The sequence below is a fragment of the Dipodomys merriami genome, unplaced genomic scaffold (genome assembly GCF_024711535.1).
Source record: "Dipodomys merriami isolate MVZ:Mamm:240054 unplaced genomic scaffold, mDipMer1.0.p SCAF_68, whole genome shotgun sequence".
Taxonomy (NCBI): Eukaryota; Metazoa; Chordata; class Mammalia; order Rodentia; family Heteromyidae; genus Dipodomys; species Dipodomys merriami.
The window spans coordinates 4,230,275-4,245,234 of NW_027206268.1; the positions used below are offsets into that span (position 1 = coordinate 4,230,275).

General features: G+C 51.5%; 1 protein-coding gene across 2 annotated transcripts in view; it reads left to right on the forward strand.

Annotated features, from left to right (window-relative positions):
* The window catches only part of Mrps22 (mitochondrial ribosomal protein S22), a 70,246-nt gene that overhangs the window by 54,059 nt on the left and 1,227 nt on the right, over positions 1 to 14,960 (forward strand). The window contains exons 1-7 of one of the 2 annotated variants that reach the window (XM_070005506.1): positions 3,958 to 4,111; positions 5,933 to 6,096; positions 7,589 to 7,753; positions 10,731 to 10,874; positions 11,120 to 11,203; positions 12,949 to 13,094; positions 14,794 to 14,902. In XM_070005506.1, coding sequence (XP_069861607.1) covers positions 3,964 to 4,111; positions 5,933 to 6,096; positions 7,589 to 7,753; positions 10,731 to 10,874; positions 11,120 to 11,203; positions 12,949 to 13,094; positions 14,794 to 14,902 — 960 coding nt within the window. In that variant the 5' untranslated portion in view covers positions 3,958 to 3,963. Of the gene's footprint in view, positions 1 to 3,957; positions 4,112 to 5,932; positions 6,097 to 7,588; positions 7,754 to 10,730; positions 10,875 to 11,119; positions 11,204 to 12,948; positions 13,095 to 14,793; positions 14,903 to 14,960 lie in introns of those variants that run through there. The other variant, XM_070005507.1, reaches the window with a different exon arrangement.

Here is a 14,960-nt window from a genome sequence, read left to right on the forward strand (position 1 = left end):
CCTTCTCCTCTTCCTCTCACATTTCATACCTGGGCCCACCTGGACCATGACTCCCCAGAGTGTCCTCCCGTGTTAGCTGGGATGACAGGTGTATGCCACCACGCTTAGCTTTTTCTGTTGAGATGGGGATCTGGTGAACTTTTAGCCCTGGCTGGCTTAGAACCTTGATGGTCTAGCTCTCTGCCTGCCAAGTAGCTGGGATTACAGACATGAGCTGTGGCGTCACTTTGCTCTTGATCATGAAATGTGAGAGCCTATCTCAGAATTAAGCAGAACAAGGCAGGCTAGAGGCCTGGCTCTGATGGTAGCTACACCGCCGGCCTGGAGTGAAAAAGCTAAGTCGCAGTGCTGAGTTCAAGTAGGTGAGAGGGAAAGGAAAGGGGAAAGGGGGGGGGGGGGTCCGTGCAGATGTGCACATCTGGCACTCAGGGAGGGAAAAAGTCTTCTCTCCTGCGACCCGACTGTGGTCCCACAGCGCCATCTACTGCCCATCTGGCAGAGCCTGCCCAGCAGAGGAGGGCGCTGCCCTGGAACCCACAGGCTGGATACCAGCTGCCCGCTCCCTCCCTCCTCGCCTCCTCTTCACCCCCTCACCACCTCCAGTGGCCCTCTGTCCATCACCCCACCCACCTGTCCCTGCTGCCAAACCACCCCCAGAGCAGCCGCTCCTTTCCCCCACAAACCACTGTGGAAGGTGATCCTCAGATCTCAGCCCCCTGAGTGTGGCTAGGATTACCAGCACCCAGCTTTACATTCTGTTTCTTATCCTCATTTTCCACAAGAAGCAACCAAGGTACTTCCCCCTCTCCCCTCCCTCCCCACACCAGCCTCTCCCACCCCAGATCCCAGAAGTCTTGTGTGAGATGGAATTAAGCTCAGGCCAGTGACCTGAGCCTGCTCGAGGCCATCAGATACATCACATTTTTGGTTTTTTTTTTCCCCCCATGAAAGAAATTTCCAACGGGCTCCTTAACCTTTGCAAATACCAGCTCTCAAGTCCTGACTGAGCTGAAAAACAGCCTCGTGACAGACCACCCGGCTGTGCGGGGACAGGAATTACTTTCAACCCAGGCCAGCATCCCTCAGACAGAACGTTCCACATACCAGACCTGACAGCGGCCAGCTCTCAGGAGAGGGGAGCCAAGTGCCGTCTATTACAGACGCTGCAGTGTGTGACACGGGGTGGAAGCCGGGCTCAGGGCTCAGGTCGCCGCGGGGGCGGCCGGGGTGGCAGGACAGAGCCAGCCTCGGTGCCTCTCAGCCTTCCCGTCCCTGTGCTCTGGGAGGGAGCGTCTGTCTCTCAGCATGGACAGATGTAGCCTCAGCCTCTGGTGATGCTTTTCTGCTTCTCACATGCCGTTCGTGACAGAATTGTAGTTTGGTGGGTGCTCTCAGGAGAGGGGTCGATGTCACATGCAGTTTGGAGATGAACAGGGTTGGACTACCCTACCCCAGGCGGAGGAAGTCTCTCCCTCTTTCTCTTCTGACCCAAAGGACTAGCTATATAATTTCTGGATGTCCTAGCGAGTTCCCCCTGAAACACATGTGGAACAGATTTTGCACCATAAAAGTTCCAGAGACCCTAGAGTATAGTCTTGTCTTTGTTTTGAGTTAATTGAGCAGGCTTGGGCAAACCCTTAGCCTAAGAGCCTCAGCTTAAACACACAGATGGTGGTGACACATCAGTGCCCTGTGTGCTTAAACAGCTGGCCATGAAGACCAGCAGGGCCAGTGAAAAGCCAGTGTTCTCCACGCGAGGTGGAAAGATGCTATAGTAGTTAACCATATCTTTCACCATCCCCGGCACTAGACAAGGTTTTCCTGTGCACAAATAGGCTTGCCCAAGCACATCTTCAGATGCGTTCCCTCTTTCTCTAGGGTTATCAGAAATAGTCCAGCAGGTCCTGGCTCTGCTCTGGCGCTGCTTCTCATTATCCTACTACCTGGCCTGTTGCATCTCAGCCACAATCAAGTGGATCCTCTCCAAGCTTCTCACTCCTGAAGCTGCTAACACAGCCTTACGTCTTCTCAGCCAACGACATGGACGGTCAAGGTTACCCATCATACACTCCCTCTGTGAGAAACTTGGCATCAGATGCTCACAGTAATTTATTCTTACCTGACCTGTAATAATCCTTGGGTGGTAGAGATAAGGAGGATCTTAGTTCAAGGTCAGCCCCAGGCACAAAATGATCCAGATCCCATCTCAACTAATAAAACTGGATGTGGCAGTGTTCACTGCAGCCCTGGTAAGGAAGATTTTTTTTTTTGGTCTGTCGTGGGGCCTGAACTCTGGGCCTGGGCGCTGTGCCTCAGCTCTTCAGCTGTAGATAGCACTCTACCACTTGAGCCTCAGCCCCACTTCCGGCTTTTTCTGCTTATGTGGTGCTGAGGAATTGAACTGAGGGCCTCATGCATGCAAGGCAAGCACTCTACCACTGAGCCACCTTCCCAGCCCCTGATAAGGAAGATTTGTGAAAGGAAAGTGAAAGGCTTTCTGGGCAAGACAGACTCTCACTCCATCTCTGTGGATTCTCTGCTTCTGAGATAGGCTCCATTTTTCTGCTTTTTGCTGTAGACTGTCTTCTGCTCATCCGTCAGCAAGCTCACTACTGAAAAAAAAAAGCTGGGTCCGTAATTTCCTTCAAATTTCTACCACCAGTTTCTGTGGCTCTTAGTTTGGATTAAGAGAAATCTGCTTGGTGTGTGGCCAGCTGGGCAGGCTGAGAAATGTCTCTCTTCCTTCTTTTATCCTCAAAGAGAAGTTATTTCCTCACCCGGAGAACTTGGGAAGGTTGCTGTATCTGGGCAGTAGGCTCCTGGCAGATGTGAGGACACTAAAGATCTTCAAACGAGGAGACTGTCGTTTATTATCAAGGTGGGCTTGATACAGGCACACGCGTGCCTGTGACACGGAAGACACAGGGACCTTTGCACAGACACGAGAGAACATGCCGGCGTGACAGTGGAGGCGGAGGTGGGAGCCGGGCAGTCACAAGCCCACCTGGCGGCAGGGCAGGGCGGCAGGGCAGGGCCAGGCAGGGAAGGGCCAGGCAGGGCAGGGCAGGGGCAGGCCAGGCAGGGCAGGGCCAGGCAGGGGCAGGGCAGGAGCAGGCCAGGCAGGGCAGGGCAGGGCAGGGGCAGGGCAGGCCTGGAGGCCAGGCAGGGCAGGGCAGGGGCAGGGCAGGGCAGGGGCAGGGCAGGGCAGGAGCAGGCCAGGCAGGGCAGGGCAGGGCCAGGCAGGGGCAGGGCAGGGCAGGGCCAGGCAGGGCAGGGCAGGGGCAGGGCAGGGCAGGGGCAGGCCAGGCAGGGCAGGGGCAGAGCAGGGGCAGGGCAGGCAGGGCAGGGGCAGGCCTGGAGGGCAGGCCATGCCTGCGCTCTGCCCCGGGTGGCGGTGGGCGGCGGTGGGCGGGTGGCTGTGGCCGGTTGTGAATTGTGTCTGAAGCAGGGGTAGGAGGAGGCTCCGGGCCGTGGGGTGATAAGCTCGGACCCTGGGCAGCTCCGTGCGGCCGGGCTCGGTCCTCCGACACGGGTGGGTGGAAGCCGCGAGCCGCCTTCGCCATGCAGGCTCTGCGCTCGCGCACGCCCGGCTCAGGAGGCTGTGAAGAGCCGTGCAGAGGAGCGGCGGCTCGGGCAGGACTCGGGCCACGCCGGGGTGGGCGTGTGCTCGCCCAGTGGGGCTGGAGCCATCCGACGGCAAGTTGGCTTTGATCTGGGAAGGTTTGGGCAGGTGCGGACGTGTGTCGTGTGGAGCCATGGGAGGACTAGAATTCTAGGGAGAGAGCACCTGTCCAGCCCTGCCACGCAGCCGGGAGCGCGGTCCCGGCCCCAGTCCGAGGCCCCGCGGGCTCCGGCACGCTCGGCCTGCCGCGCGACTACATTCCCCACAATGCCTCGCGAACGGAGCGCGGAGGGCCGGAAGTCCCGCCGACCACTTCCGGCTCCCAGCGGCCTCAGCGAAGCATGGCGGCCTTCAGGGTGCCCGCGTCCCTCTGGAGGCTCCTGCGAGGTCCTCGCGGCCCGCAGCGGCCCCGGGCCCGGGCGCTGCTCCAGCCGCCGCCCCGGCCGGGCGAGGCGGGCCCGCCGCGCCGCCGGCTCAGCGCGGAGGCCGGTGAGTCGCCGCCGGCGGGGCGGCCGGCACCTGCGCTTGGCGCCCTCGCGTGAGCCCCTTTCTCGCAAGGCTTGGCCGGGCTACGTGTCCGCGCTCGTGTACATAAGGGCGGCTGGGGGACTGGAGCCCCGGGCGGAATGGGGGGGGAACCCGGCCGTGAGGGGGGACCCGGCCGTGAGGGGGGACCCGGCCGTGAGGGGGGACAGGGCCGTGAGGGGGGGACAGGGCCGTGAGGGGGGACCCGGCCGTGAGGGGGACGGGGCCGTGAGGGGGGACGGGGCCGTGAGGGGGGACCCGGCCGTGAGGGGGGACCCGGCCGTGAGGAGAGATAGGGCCGTGAGGGGGGACAGGGCCGTGAGGAGAGATAGGGCCGTGAGGGGAGGGGGGATAGGGCCGTGAGGGGGGACAGGGCCGTGAGGGGGGACAGGGCCGTGAGGGGGGGACCGGGCCGTGGGGGGGGACCGGGCCGTGAGGGGGGACCGGGCCGTGAGGGGGGACAGGGCCGTGAGGGGGGACAGGGCCGTGAGGGGGGACCGGGCCGTGAGGGGGGACCGGGCCGTGAGGGGGGACCGGGCCGTGAGGGGGGACCCGGCCGTGAGGGGGGACAGGGCCGTGAGGGGGGCAGGGCCATGAGGGGGGCAGGGCCATGAGGGGGAACAGGCAGGGCCGTGAGGGGGGGAGGACCAGGCTGTGAGGAGGGAAGAGGGAGGGAGGTTTGATTATAGCTTTAGGTTTAGGGTTTATAGGTTTGAGAGTAAAAGTTGAGGGGCTGGGAAGGTGGCTCAGCAGTAGAGTGCTCACCTAGCATTCATGAAGCCCTGCGTTTGATTCCTCAGTACCATATATACACAGAAAAAGCCACAAGTGGTGCAGTGGCTCAAGTGGTAAAGTACCAGCCTTGAGCAAAAGACTCAGGGACAGTGCCCAGGCCCTGCCCCAGGACCCCCCTTCCACCCCTCCCCCCCAAAAACAAAGTAAAAGTCAAGGTAGTTTCTTAAATTGAATGGCATTATCATTCCCAGGTCAAGAAGTGTATAGCGGGGCTGGTGGTAGAGTGCTTGCCTTGCAGGCATGAGGCCCTGGGTTCAGTTCCTCAGCATCACATAAGCAAAAAGAAAAAAGTCAGAAGTGGCGCTGTGGCTCAAGTGGTAGAGTGCTAGCCTTGAGCTGAAGAGCTGAGGGACAGCGCCCAGGCCCAGAGTTCAGGCCCCACAACTGGACCCCCCCCCAAAAAAAAAAGAAAAGAAAAGAAAAGAAAAAAAGTGTGTAGGCCCGGAGCAATGCAAGAGTAGATGAGTTGAGGAGATGGAAAGGGAGGCATAGTGAAACCTGTTTCCGATTTGTTACATTTGAGCTGCTTTCAGATTTGGGTAGTTAGGTAAAAATTGAGGCCCATCAGAGTAAAAAAGGTAACTGAAGTAAGTGGGCGGGATTGTGTGAGCAGGTATAGTATGGAACTCCTGTGCAGCACATGGAAGAGAGGCAGTTAGTGCAGAGAGCATGCCGAGCAGAGCGAGCAGACCGCCTTAGCTTGTTTCTGAGTGATTCTGGAAGCCACTGGCGTGTTTCAAACAGGAGAACCCAGCTTGGTGCTCTTTTTGGGAGATTAGTAATAAGTAATCTGTGCTTTGTGGTGAGGCCAGAAAGAGGTAAGGGAGACTAAGGCAAGGGCTGAGAATGGTCTTGACTAGAAAAATGGCAGTGGGAATGAATGTTTTAAACAGGTTAATGGGGTACAGCAGGCCATACATTCTGTGTCAGTGGGAGATCTTAGATTGTCATAGTTGCCATAGTGTTATTTGCTAAAATCTGTCTCCACAGAGTCAGGTAGCTCAGACATGAAGAAACCAACATTTATGGATGAGGAAGTCCAAAGTATCCTCATCAAGATGACAGGCTTGGACCTGGAGAAGATTTTTAAGCCAGCCATACAAGAGCTGAAGCCGCCAACCTATAAGCTGATGACCCAGGCACAGCTGGAAGAGGTACGTGAACACAGATGTTGGCAGAATGCCTTTCTTTAAGGAGTAAAGATTTCCAGAAGCATCCAGTCATGGGGCCTGAACTCTGGGCGCTGTCCCTCAGCTCTTCAGCTTAAGGCTAGTGCTCTACCACTTGAGCCACAGCGCCACTTCTGGCTTTTTCTGCTTATGTGGTGCTGAGGAATGGAACCCAGGGTCTCATGCATGCAAGGCAAGTACTCTACCACTGAGCCACCTAACCAGCCCGGCTTCCACATATTCTTAACACAGCTGCCCTTCCTCAGGCACTGGTGGTCCAGGCACAGAACAAGAAATGTGAGTAGAAGGCTGATAGAAGGCAGGAGCATAACTAGTTGAGCAGACTCAAGGGCTCGTGAAGTGTGGGGGTCCAAACAGTCTCCCCACCGCCCCATCCCAGCCTGTGCGTCCTTTCCCCTGTCCACTCTAAGTTCCTTCAGGAGAAATATCTATGAGCTGTGGTGATGCTGTGAGATCACACTGAGCAGCATCTGGTCAGACACCACTCTTCGAGCTATGGCAATTGAGTCCTTTGTGCACTACACTTTGACATGTGAACACGTCAACTAGTAGTCACAGCAGAAAGTTAAAACATCCAATAGCTGATCATATGAAGAGTCCCCTTTCCTCCTCTCGGACAGGACTGCTTTAGTAATATGACATGAAGCAAAGCCCATGGCTGCGGCTTCCTACAGGTTACCTAGTGTCTCCTTTCCCAGCAAGTGGAGGTGGATATGGGCAGCCCACGATCCTGGTGCAGTCACGCTGCATTGCTCTGCTGTTCACATGGTTAAGTCTACAGCTGGCACTTGGGGCCAGTGCCCACCAGCTCAGGTGTAGCTTTGCACTCACCCATCTCTAGCTACAAATTCTTTTTTTTTTTTTTCACATTTTTTATTGTGATTAAGTGGTTACATAATTTCCTAAATTTCCCAGTATTGTGGGATAGTGATGCTCAGTGAAAGTCACAAAACACATTCTAACTTTCCTGGAGCAAATTGTCTATCACGGTCTATAACATGATTTCTATGAGGTTTGTGATACAGTTATTTCTTCCACATTGGGTGATATGTACATTTCTTTTGTTTTGCATAGCATCAGCTGTTCCCTCTTTCCCACTTGTTCCCTCCCTCCCATCGCTGCCATTGAGTTGCTTAGTTCATTTTGGTCAATGTCCAGTGCAACTGATGGGTCCCGCTGTTATATGTTTTTCCCTGATTCCCTCTAGTTCTGTGTCGTCTTCCTTGTTCCCATCTGATGTACACATATACACCATACATGTGATCAGCAGTGTGGGGTTATTTAGTAGTGATTCAACCAGATGAGTGGAAATTCTTTCTTCCTTAAGTCCTGTTAATTTTGTCGTATCACCTAACATTTTGGATTTAACATCCACTTATCAGGGAGACCATGTATCTGGCTACAAATTCTTTTGCTGTCATTTTGCTGACATTCCTTAAACATTTCTTTTCTGTAGGCGACCAGGAAGGCGACTGAGGTAGCCAGAGTACAGTTAAAAATGCCACCAGTTCTGGAAGAACGAACACCAATAAATGACGTACTAGCAGAGGACAAGATTTTGGAAGGAACAGAAACAAACAGATATGTGTTTACTGATATATCCTACAGCATACCACACCGGGTGAGTGTGTGCCTAATGGCACAGCGATCTTCGTCTGAAATACCCCTGGCCATGGGGCTGAGGGATGCTGTGACCTGCCAGTCTCTAAAGTTTAAAAACCAGAGTTCCTGGGACTGGGTCAGAATCTTCTGGAAGATAAAATATAAGGACATGATGTGCAGACTAGTGCACGTCATTGTTACTGTTTCCCTTCAAATTTTAGTGTGATATGCCAAGTTAGAAAAAAGCATTTACAGCCAGACAGAACCCATCCACAAGCCTCACATAGACAAAAACAACAAGGCACTATTGGAAGGAAATTATTTTTGCCTAAGTTATACTGATCTCCTCTGCTGAGACTTTTGAGTGGACTGATTTTGGGTGTGGGGGAGTGGGTGGTTACTGGTGCTTGAACTCAGGCCTTGGGTGCTATCCACTGGCTTTTCCATTCAAGGCTGACACTTCCATTTGAGCCACAGCTGCACTTGTGCTTTTTGGTGGTGAATTAGACCTAAGAGTCTCACAGACTTTGTTTTCTTGGCTGGCTTTGAACCTTGATCCTCAGATCTCAGCCTCCTGAGTAGGATTACAGGTGTGTCATTGCCACGCCCAGCTTCCTATGTATTTCTTGATGCTAAGATCGAAGGCTTCCAGTGGATTTTCAGTTCGCAATAAGAATGACAGTTGTTTTTCAGATAGTTTTCAGACCACAATTTGTTTGTTTGTTGGTCGGTCATGGGGCCTGAACTCTGGGCCTGGGTGCTATCCCTCAGCTCTTCAGCTCAAGGCTAGCGCTCTACCACAGCGCCACTTCCAGCTTTTTCTGTTTATGTGGTGTTGAGAAATGGAACCCAGGGTCTCATGCATGCAAGGCAAGCATTCTACCACTGCGCCACCTTTTCCAGATCCCAGACCACTGCTTTTTATTCTGTACTCATCTTCCTTTGATTGCCAGTTCGAAAGAATGCATGCTGGTCCTGGTCCTTGAACTCAATCCCTTTGTAAGCTACAGCTCCACTTTTATTGAGTAGTTTGTTGGACTTTCCTGCCAAAGTTGGCTATGAACACTGGTCCTTGGATGTCAGCCTACTGAGTAGCTAAGATTAAAGGCATGAGCCACTGGTGCCTGACTAACCAGAACTTCCAATGCGTGCGTTTTGTATTTGAGCCTTGAGCATAAAGAATAAAAAGGGTAATTTACAGTTTACTCAAAATGCACTAGGAGATGAAAGGCTGCTGGGTTTGGAGAGCAAGCTCCTGAGTCACTATGATCACAGGATCCTTGTTGGGGACACATGTTTAGCTTTGACCTACTCTGTGCAGCGTTGATGAAATTTGTAATTTATCCTCCCAACACATCCAGAGACTCACACTTCTGTGAAGGTAGGGTCTGCCATCTGCTTCACTTATGCATTAGCAGGTATGTACTGGTTATTCGCAGTTTGCAAAGCTCTGCATGTATCTTTTAAGAGAGTTCTGGTTATTGCCAGGAATTATTCATTCTTCCTGCTCCTTTGTGGTCACATGGCAGTATTGGAGAGGTGTCCAGAATCTTGTACATTATAAATGGCCAGGTGCATGGCACAGATAGTGGTGTGTGTTGGTGTCACAGGAAGAAGTGAGCTTGTGGTAGGGCGTGGCTGGAGGAGTGGAGAGACCACGCCAGTGGACCAGCTGGCATCTCTGATGTACTGTTTAATGTGGTGTCACAGAAGTGCAGAAGTAAGACTGTGGTAGTGAATTTGTTCATTTTATCCCCAAGCCAGCATAGACTATAAAGTGGTAAAATCTGTCCCGGTGAGACACTGGGATGAAAAAAGGGAATAATATGAAAGTCTTAGTTGGGTACTGGTGGCTCATGGCTGTAATCCTAGCTATTCAGGAGCTTGAGATCTGAGGATAGAAGTTTGAAGCCAGCCAGGGTTGGAAAATTCTTGAGACTCTTCTCTCCAGTTAATCAGCAAAAAGCCAGAAGGTGAGCTAAGGCTCAAGTGATAGAGCAGGATGCCTGAGTTCAAGCCCCAGGACTGGCACACACATTAAAAAAAATGGATTTGGGGGGCTGGGAAGGTGCTTGCCTTGCATGCATGAGGCCCTGGGTTCGATTCCTCAGCACCACATAAGCAGAAAGAAAAAAGCTGGAAGTGGCGCTGTGGCTCAAGTGGTAGAGCGCTAGCCTTGAGCTGAAGAGCTGAGGGACAGAGCCCAGGCCCAGAGTTCAGGCCAAAAAAATGGATTTGCGTGGATCTCAGGTTTAAAACATTTTTTTTATTAACATTGTACAAAGAAGTTTCATTGTTATATTTCCATACATGCATTAATGTACTTTGACCAAATTTATCCTCTCCTTTTTAAAAATCTCCTCCTTTTGGACAGTTTTTAGTGGGTTTTATTATTCTGGCTTCATGCTTGCATATGAAGGACTTTGACTGTATTTATTTCCCTACCCCTCAGACTTCCCTAGCGCCTTCTTAGGTCAGGTTGTTGTTGCCAGTCCTAGGGTGTGAACTCGGGGCCTGGGCACTGTCTCTGCGCTTCTTTTTGCTCAATGCTAGTGCTCTACCACTTGAGCCACAACGCCACTTCCGGCTTGAGTAGTTTGAGGTAAGAGTCTCACGGACTTTCCTGCCTGGGTTGGCTTTAAATTGAACCGTGATCCTGAGAGCTCAGCCTCAGAGATTATAGGTGTGAGCCACCAGCATCCAGCTCCAGCTCAAGTCAGTTTTAGTTGCATCATTTCAGGCACTGCTCTCACGTTAGAACAAAACATTCTTGGTTCTCATTTTGGATAGATGGGTGTGCGTCCTGACCAGCAAAAGCGGCATCACACCTCGCCGTGCCTTCAGGATGTACAATTGCTGAGTCCCTGATTGTACCTTGCATTTTTGTTCCAGTTGCATTTTATATTTGTGACTGCAAACCAGTCTTAGTGACTTCGTGGGACACAGGAGCTAAACTAAATCCTCACACTCATCACCAATCATGCTTTCCACTTCAGGAGCGCTTTATTGTTGTCAGAGAACCAAGTGGCACACTGCGCAAAGCCTCTTGGGAAGAAAGGGACCGGATGATACAAATTTATTTCCCAAAACAAGGCCGAAGAGTTCTGCCACCAGTAATTTTCAAGGAAGAGAACATTAAGGTATGTGAGCTGTTTATTCTAGGCTCAGTGGGGATGATCTGTGGATGCTGGTGCTTGGCAGTTTGCCTTGATGAGTGTGAATTCTAATGGTAGTATGAACAGCTGCCACCTCTCACAATTGGCTCATGTGTGATTTGAATCCAGATGTGGCCGTTGGAGAGCCTGTGTTGTTTCTTTATGCCTCTGGGTGGGCCGAGTAGGGTGTAAACTGTGGAATTCCTTCTGATCCCAGTCTGTGATTTCAGACCATGTACAACCAGGACCGGCACGCTGATGTCCTCAATCTCTGTGTCGCCCAATTTGAACCAGATTCCAAAGAGTATATCCAAGTGAGTGCATTTTATACCTTCTACAACATGGCTTCAATACTGTTAGAGCAAGACTTTTAGTCTAGAGTTCTTGAAATGGGGAAGTGTCTGAAAACTTATTGAGTACAGATGCGTGCTGGGTGTGTATTTTATCAGTCAACCCTTAAGGATGAATTGAGGCTTGGAGAACTGAGTGCGCTGGCAGCTGCACTGCAAGTCGGTGGTAGGTTTGGGCCACATGGTGACAATGCACCCCACAGGAGCAAGGCTGTTTACACTGTCCATGTTGCATGTGTGTCTTACAACGGTGCTTGTGTTCATGGTGCCTTGTATGTGTAAGGTGGTAGCATGGGTAGTATAGGTGATGCCCTGTGCTAGGTGGGGTGTTGTGTCAGAATCTGCCGTTGCATGACTATTTGGGTCCAGGTGCTGGGAAAATATGCAAATAATCGTCATGTCAGGCCTACAGTGTTAGGTGATGAGTCACCAAATGTTCTCAGGGTGGTACTGAAGACTGTTCATGGGAGGACGGGAACCCTGGCAGGGAGTGCAGAGGTATTTCAGGTGCAAGTGGATGAGCAGCAGGTGGCAACCTGAGTTTTCCTGTCAGTGAGTCAGGGAATGGGAAGATGGATGGGCCATCACAGGCGACCTTGGCAGGCGTAGGGCACTTGGGTCAGGCTTTTCAAGGCCTTTTTTCTTTGAACTGGAGTTCATGCTTCCTACCCTGATTTTTGCTGCTTTTGGGATAGCATTGTGCAGGTGACCTGCCTCAGTGCGGTGTCCTGCTGCAAAGCTAGGATAAATATAGTATAGCTTTCCCCTTGCGGAGGCTCTTGCAAACTTTTCTGACCAAGCTGGTCTCAAACTGCAATCCCCTCAATCTCAGCTTTCCAGATAGCTAGGACTATAGGACTTGTGCCTGGTCTTTTGAATCCTTTTAAACAGAGGCATTCCCTACCTGAGTCCTTGTTTAGGAAGAACAATCTAGAAGGAGATCTGAAGGGACATTTCTTAGTAAGATAACATGAGATAAGGGTAGATTCTTTTACTTTTAGGCTGTACTGGGGTTTGAACTCAGGATTTGCTTTGCTGGTTCTCTACCACTTGAGTCTTACCTCCTGTCCAGCTTTTTGCCAGTTTTTTTTTTTTTTTTTTTTTGGTCGTGGGGCCTGAACTGAAGAGCTCAGGGACAAGGCTAGCACTCTACCACTCGAGCCACAGTGCCACTTCTAGCTTTTTCTGCTTATGTGGTGCTAAGGAATCGAACCCAGAGCCTCATGCCTGCAAGGCAAGCACTCTACTGCTGAGATACCTTCCCAGCCCCTGCCAGTTATTTTTGATAAGTCTTGGTTTTCTGCCCAGGCCTGACCCTGATCCTAGCTGAGCAGCTAGGATTACAGTCATGAGCCACTGGTGCTCAGCTGAAAAAAGATTTTTCCCATTGGCCAAGAGATGGTGGCCTGTTAGTGGTCGATCTATAGGGACCTGGGGTATGGCTGCCTTCGATCTGACAAGGCCAGGCATGCTTGGTGTTTTGACTGTCATCTAGCCCAGCGCTTCTTTACTGAGGCTCCCCTGCTAAGCTAAGGTGGCTGAGAGGAGTGGTACGATTCCTGACTCCTCTGGTGGACTGGTGAGGTGGAGGCAGCTGGAGTCCATCTGGTGTTGCTCACTTCCCTCACGAGCACTCACCAGGCAGTGCAAACCGAATGCTGCTCCTTCCCTTTTGTTTACCTGTCTCTGAAGTACATTTTGCCTGACAGATTCATCACCAGACCTATGAAGACATAGACAGACACGGCAAGTATGACCTGTTACGCTCAACAAGGCACTTTGGTGGAATGGCCTGGTACTTTGTCAATAAGAAAATGATTGACGGTTTGCTGATTGACCAGATCCAGAGAGATTTGTAAGTATGGGCTGAGTAAGTAAAACAGCACATCTGACATCTGACGTTCAGCCACGGCGTCTTTCCCGCCGATGGAGGTTTTCATTATGTGTGGCATTACTCAGCCTTTCCTCGCCTGGCCTGCTTTTTGTTTGCCCCAAAGGGGTAAGTTCTCTGAAAGAACAGTGGCTTTGTTCTGGACAGTGTACTCTGTGCTGACTGTCCCTGGGTTTACCAGTGCTCCTGGGTACCCATGAACTTTCAAGATTCTTTTTTTTTTTTGAATTTATTTATTAGATACTGTTATTTTTTAATTTTCTTTTTTGGGGTCCGGTCATGGGGCCTGAACTCTGGGCCTGGGTGCTGTCCCTCAGCTCTTCAGCTCAAGGCTAGCGCTCTACCGATTGAGCCACAGTGCCACTTTCTGGCTTTTTTCTTTTTGCTTATGTGGTGCTGAGGAATCGAACCCAGGGCCTCATGCATGCAAGGCAAGTGCTCTACCACTGAGCCACCTTCCCAGCCCACTTTCAAGATTCTTAAGAGAGGAAATATAAAGATGATGTGAGCTCTAGCAGGTGGCGTTTTCTAGTAGAAATAGTTACAGGATTTTCCAGTAAAAATTGTCATTTAACTTACAAAAATTATTTTTGCTTTGGATTACCCTGGCTTTTGCAAAATTCCTACGTCATCAGACAAGTGAGTCTGGTTAACTTAAGGGTACACAGGCAGGCAAGGCATTTGGGACCAGAAGGTGCGTTGTGTGGTCTAGGGTGGAGCCCACATCTCATAGAGCATTGTTTGTGGTGACTGCCAGGCCAGTGCTTCTCTGGTAGTGTGACTTCAGAAGGCGGGGGTGGGGGTGGAGGTATATAGCCCTTCATGCCCCCCCAGGGTGATGGGGGGCTGCCTTTATGAATTGACTACTTAGCAAGCTTACTATTCGTATGCTCTCGTAAGCATTAGAGCAACCCAGAAATACTTCAGTTTGAAAATTAACGTTCTCTACTGCAAGGTGGTGACATCTGTAAACTTTAATCTGCTGGGAGGGAGCTTTGAGTACAGAACCCCATTGGGTTGTTTTCAGCAGTGAGCAGAGTGCAGTTCCCAGGCTGGACAGCAGAGGGCGCTACAGCCCAAAGTCCCAGACAGCAGTGCGTTTCCACACAAACCATTTCAGATTCAGTCAAGATAGGCTGCTGATGTCTGACCTGCTCAACTTCCGGTTTGCCTCACTAGGAAGACTGCAGTAGAGCGTCCTGTGGGTGTTCTACTGGTCTAGGGTCTTTTCTTGGGATTCTAGGGGTCCTTACAGAGGTACTTCACTAATTCACACAGGGAAAACTGGTGAGCAGTGTGCCACTAACAGCAGGTGACTTGGAGGACCCTCTGTCTCTTCCTCTGGTTGGATTGTACTCTTCAGTGTTGGTGAAGCGGGCTGGCCTGGACATCATCTAACCTTATAGAATGTTGCTTCTTTGGAAAAGGATGTTCCAGTTCCAAAAAGAACACAGCAATGTTTAGAATATGTTCCCCTCATAAATTAGCCCCCTGCCTACCTCATGGCAAGGCAGATTAGTCAGTTTTGTTTTTTCCTGAACGAGCTCCCCCTGCCATGAGGGAAATCTGAAATACAGCTTAGCTTGAAGTTGGCGCACACTTTCAGGGGACTGAAGCAAATGAGGCCTCCCTCCTCCCATAACGTTAACCTGTTCACTTTCAGAGTTGATGATGCCACCAGCCTGGTCCAGCTCTATCACATGCTCCATCCAGATGGCCAGTCAGCCCAGGAGGCCAAAGAGCAGGCTGCTGAGGGAGTAAACTTAATTAAGGTAAAGCGTCTTTTCACGGTGCCCTGTCTTGTGATAATTGATTTGGGAAAAATTCAGA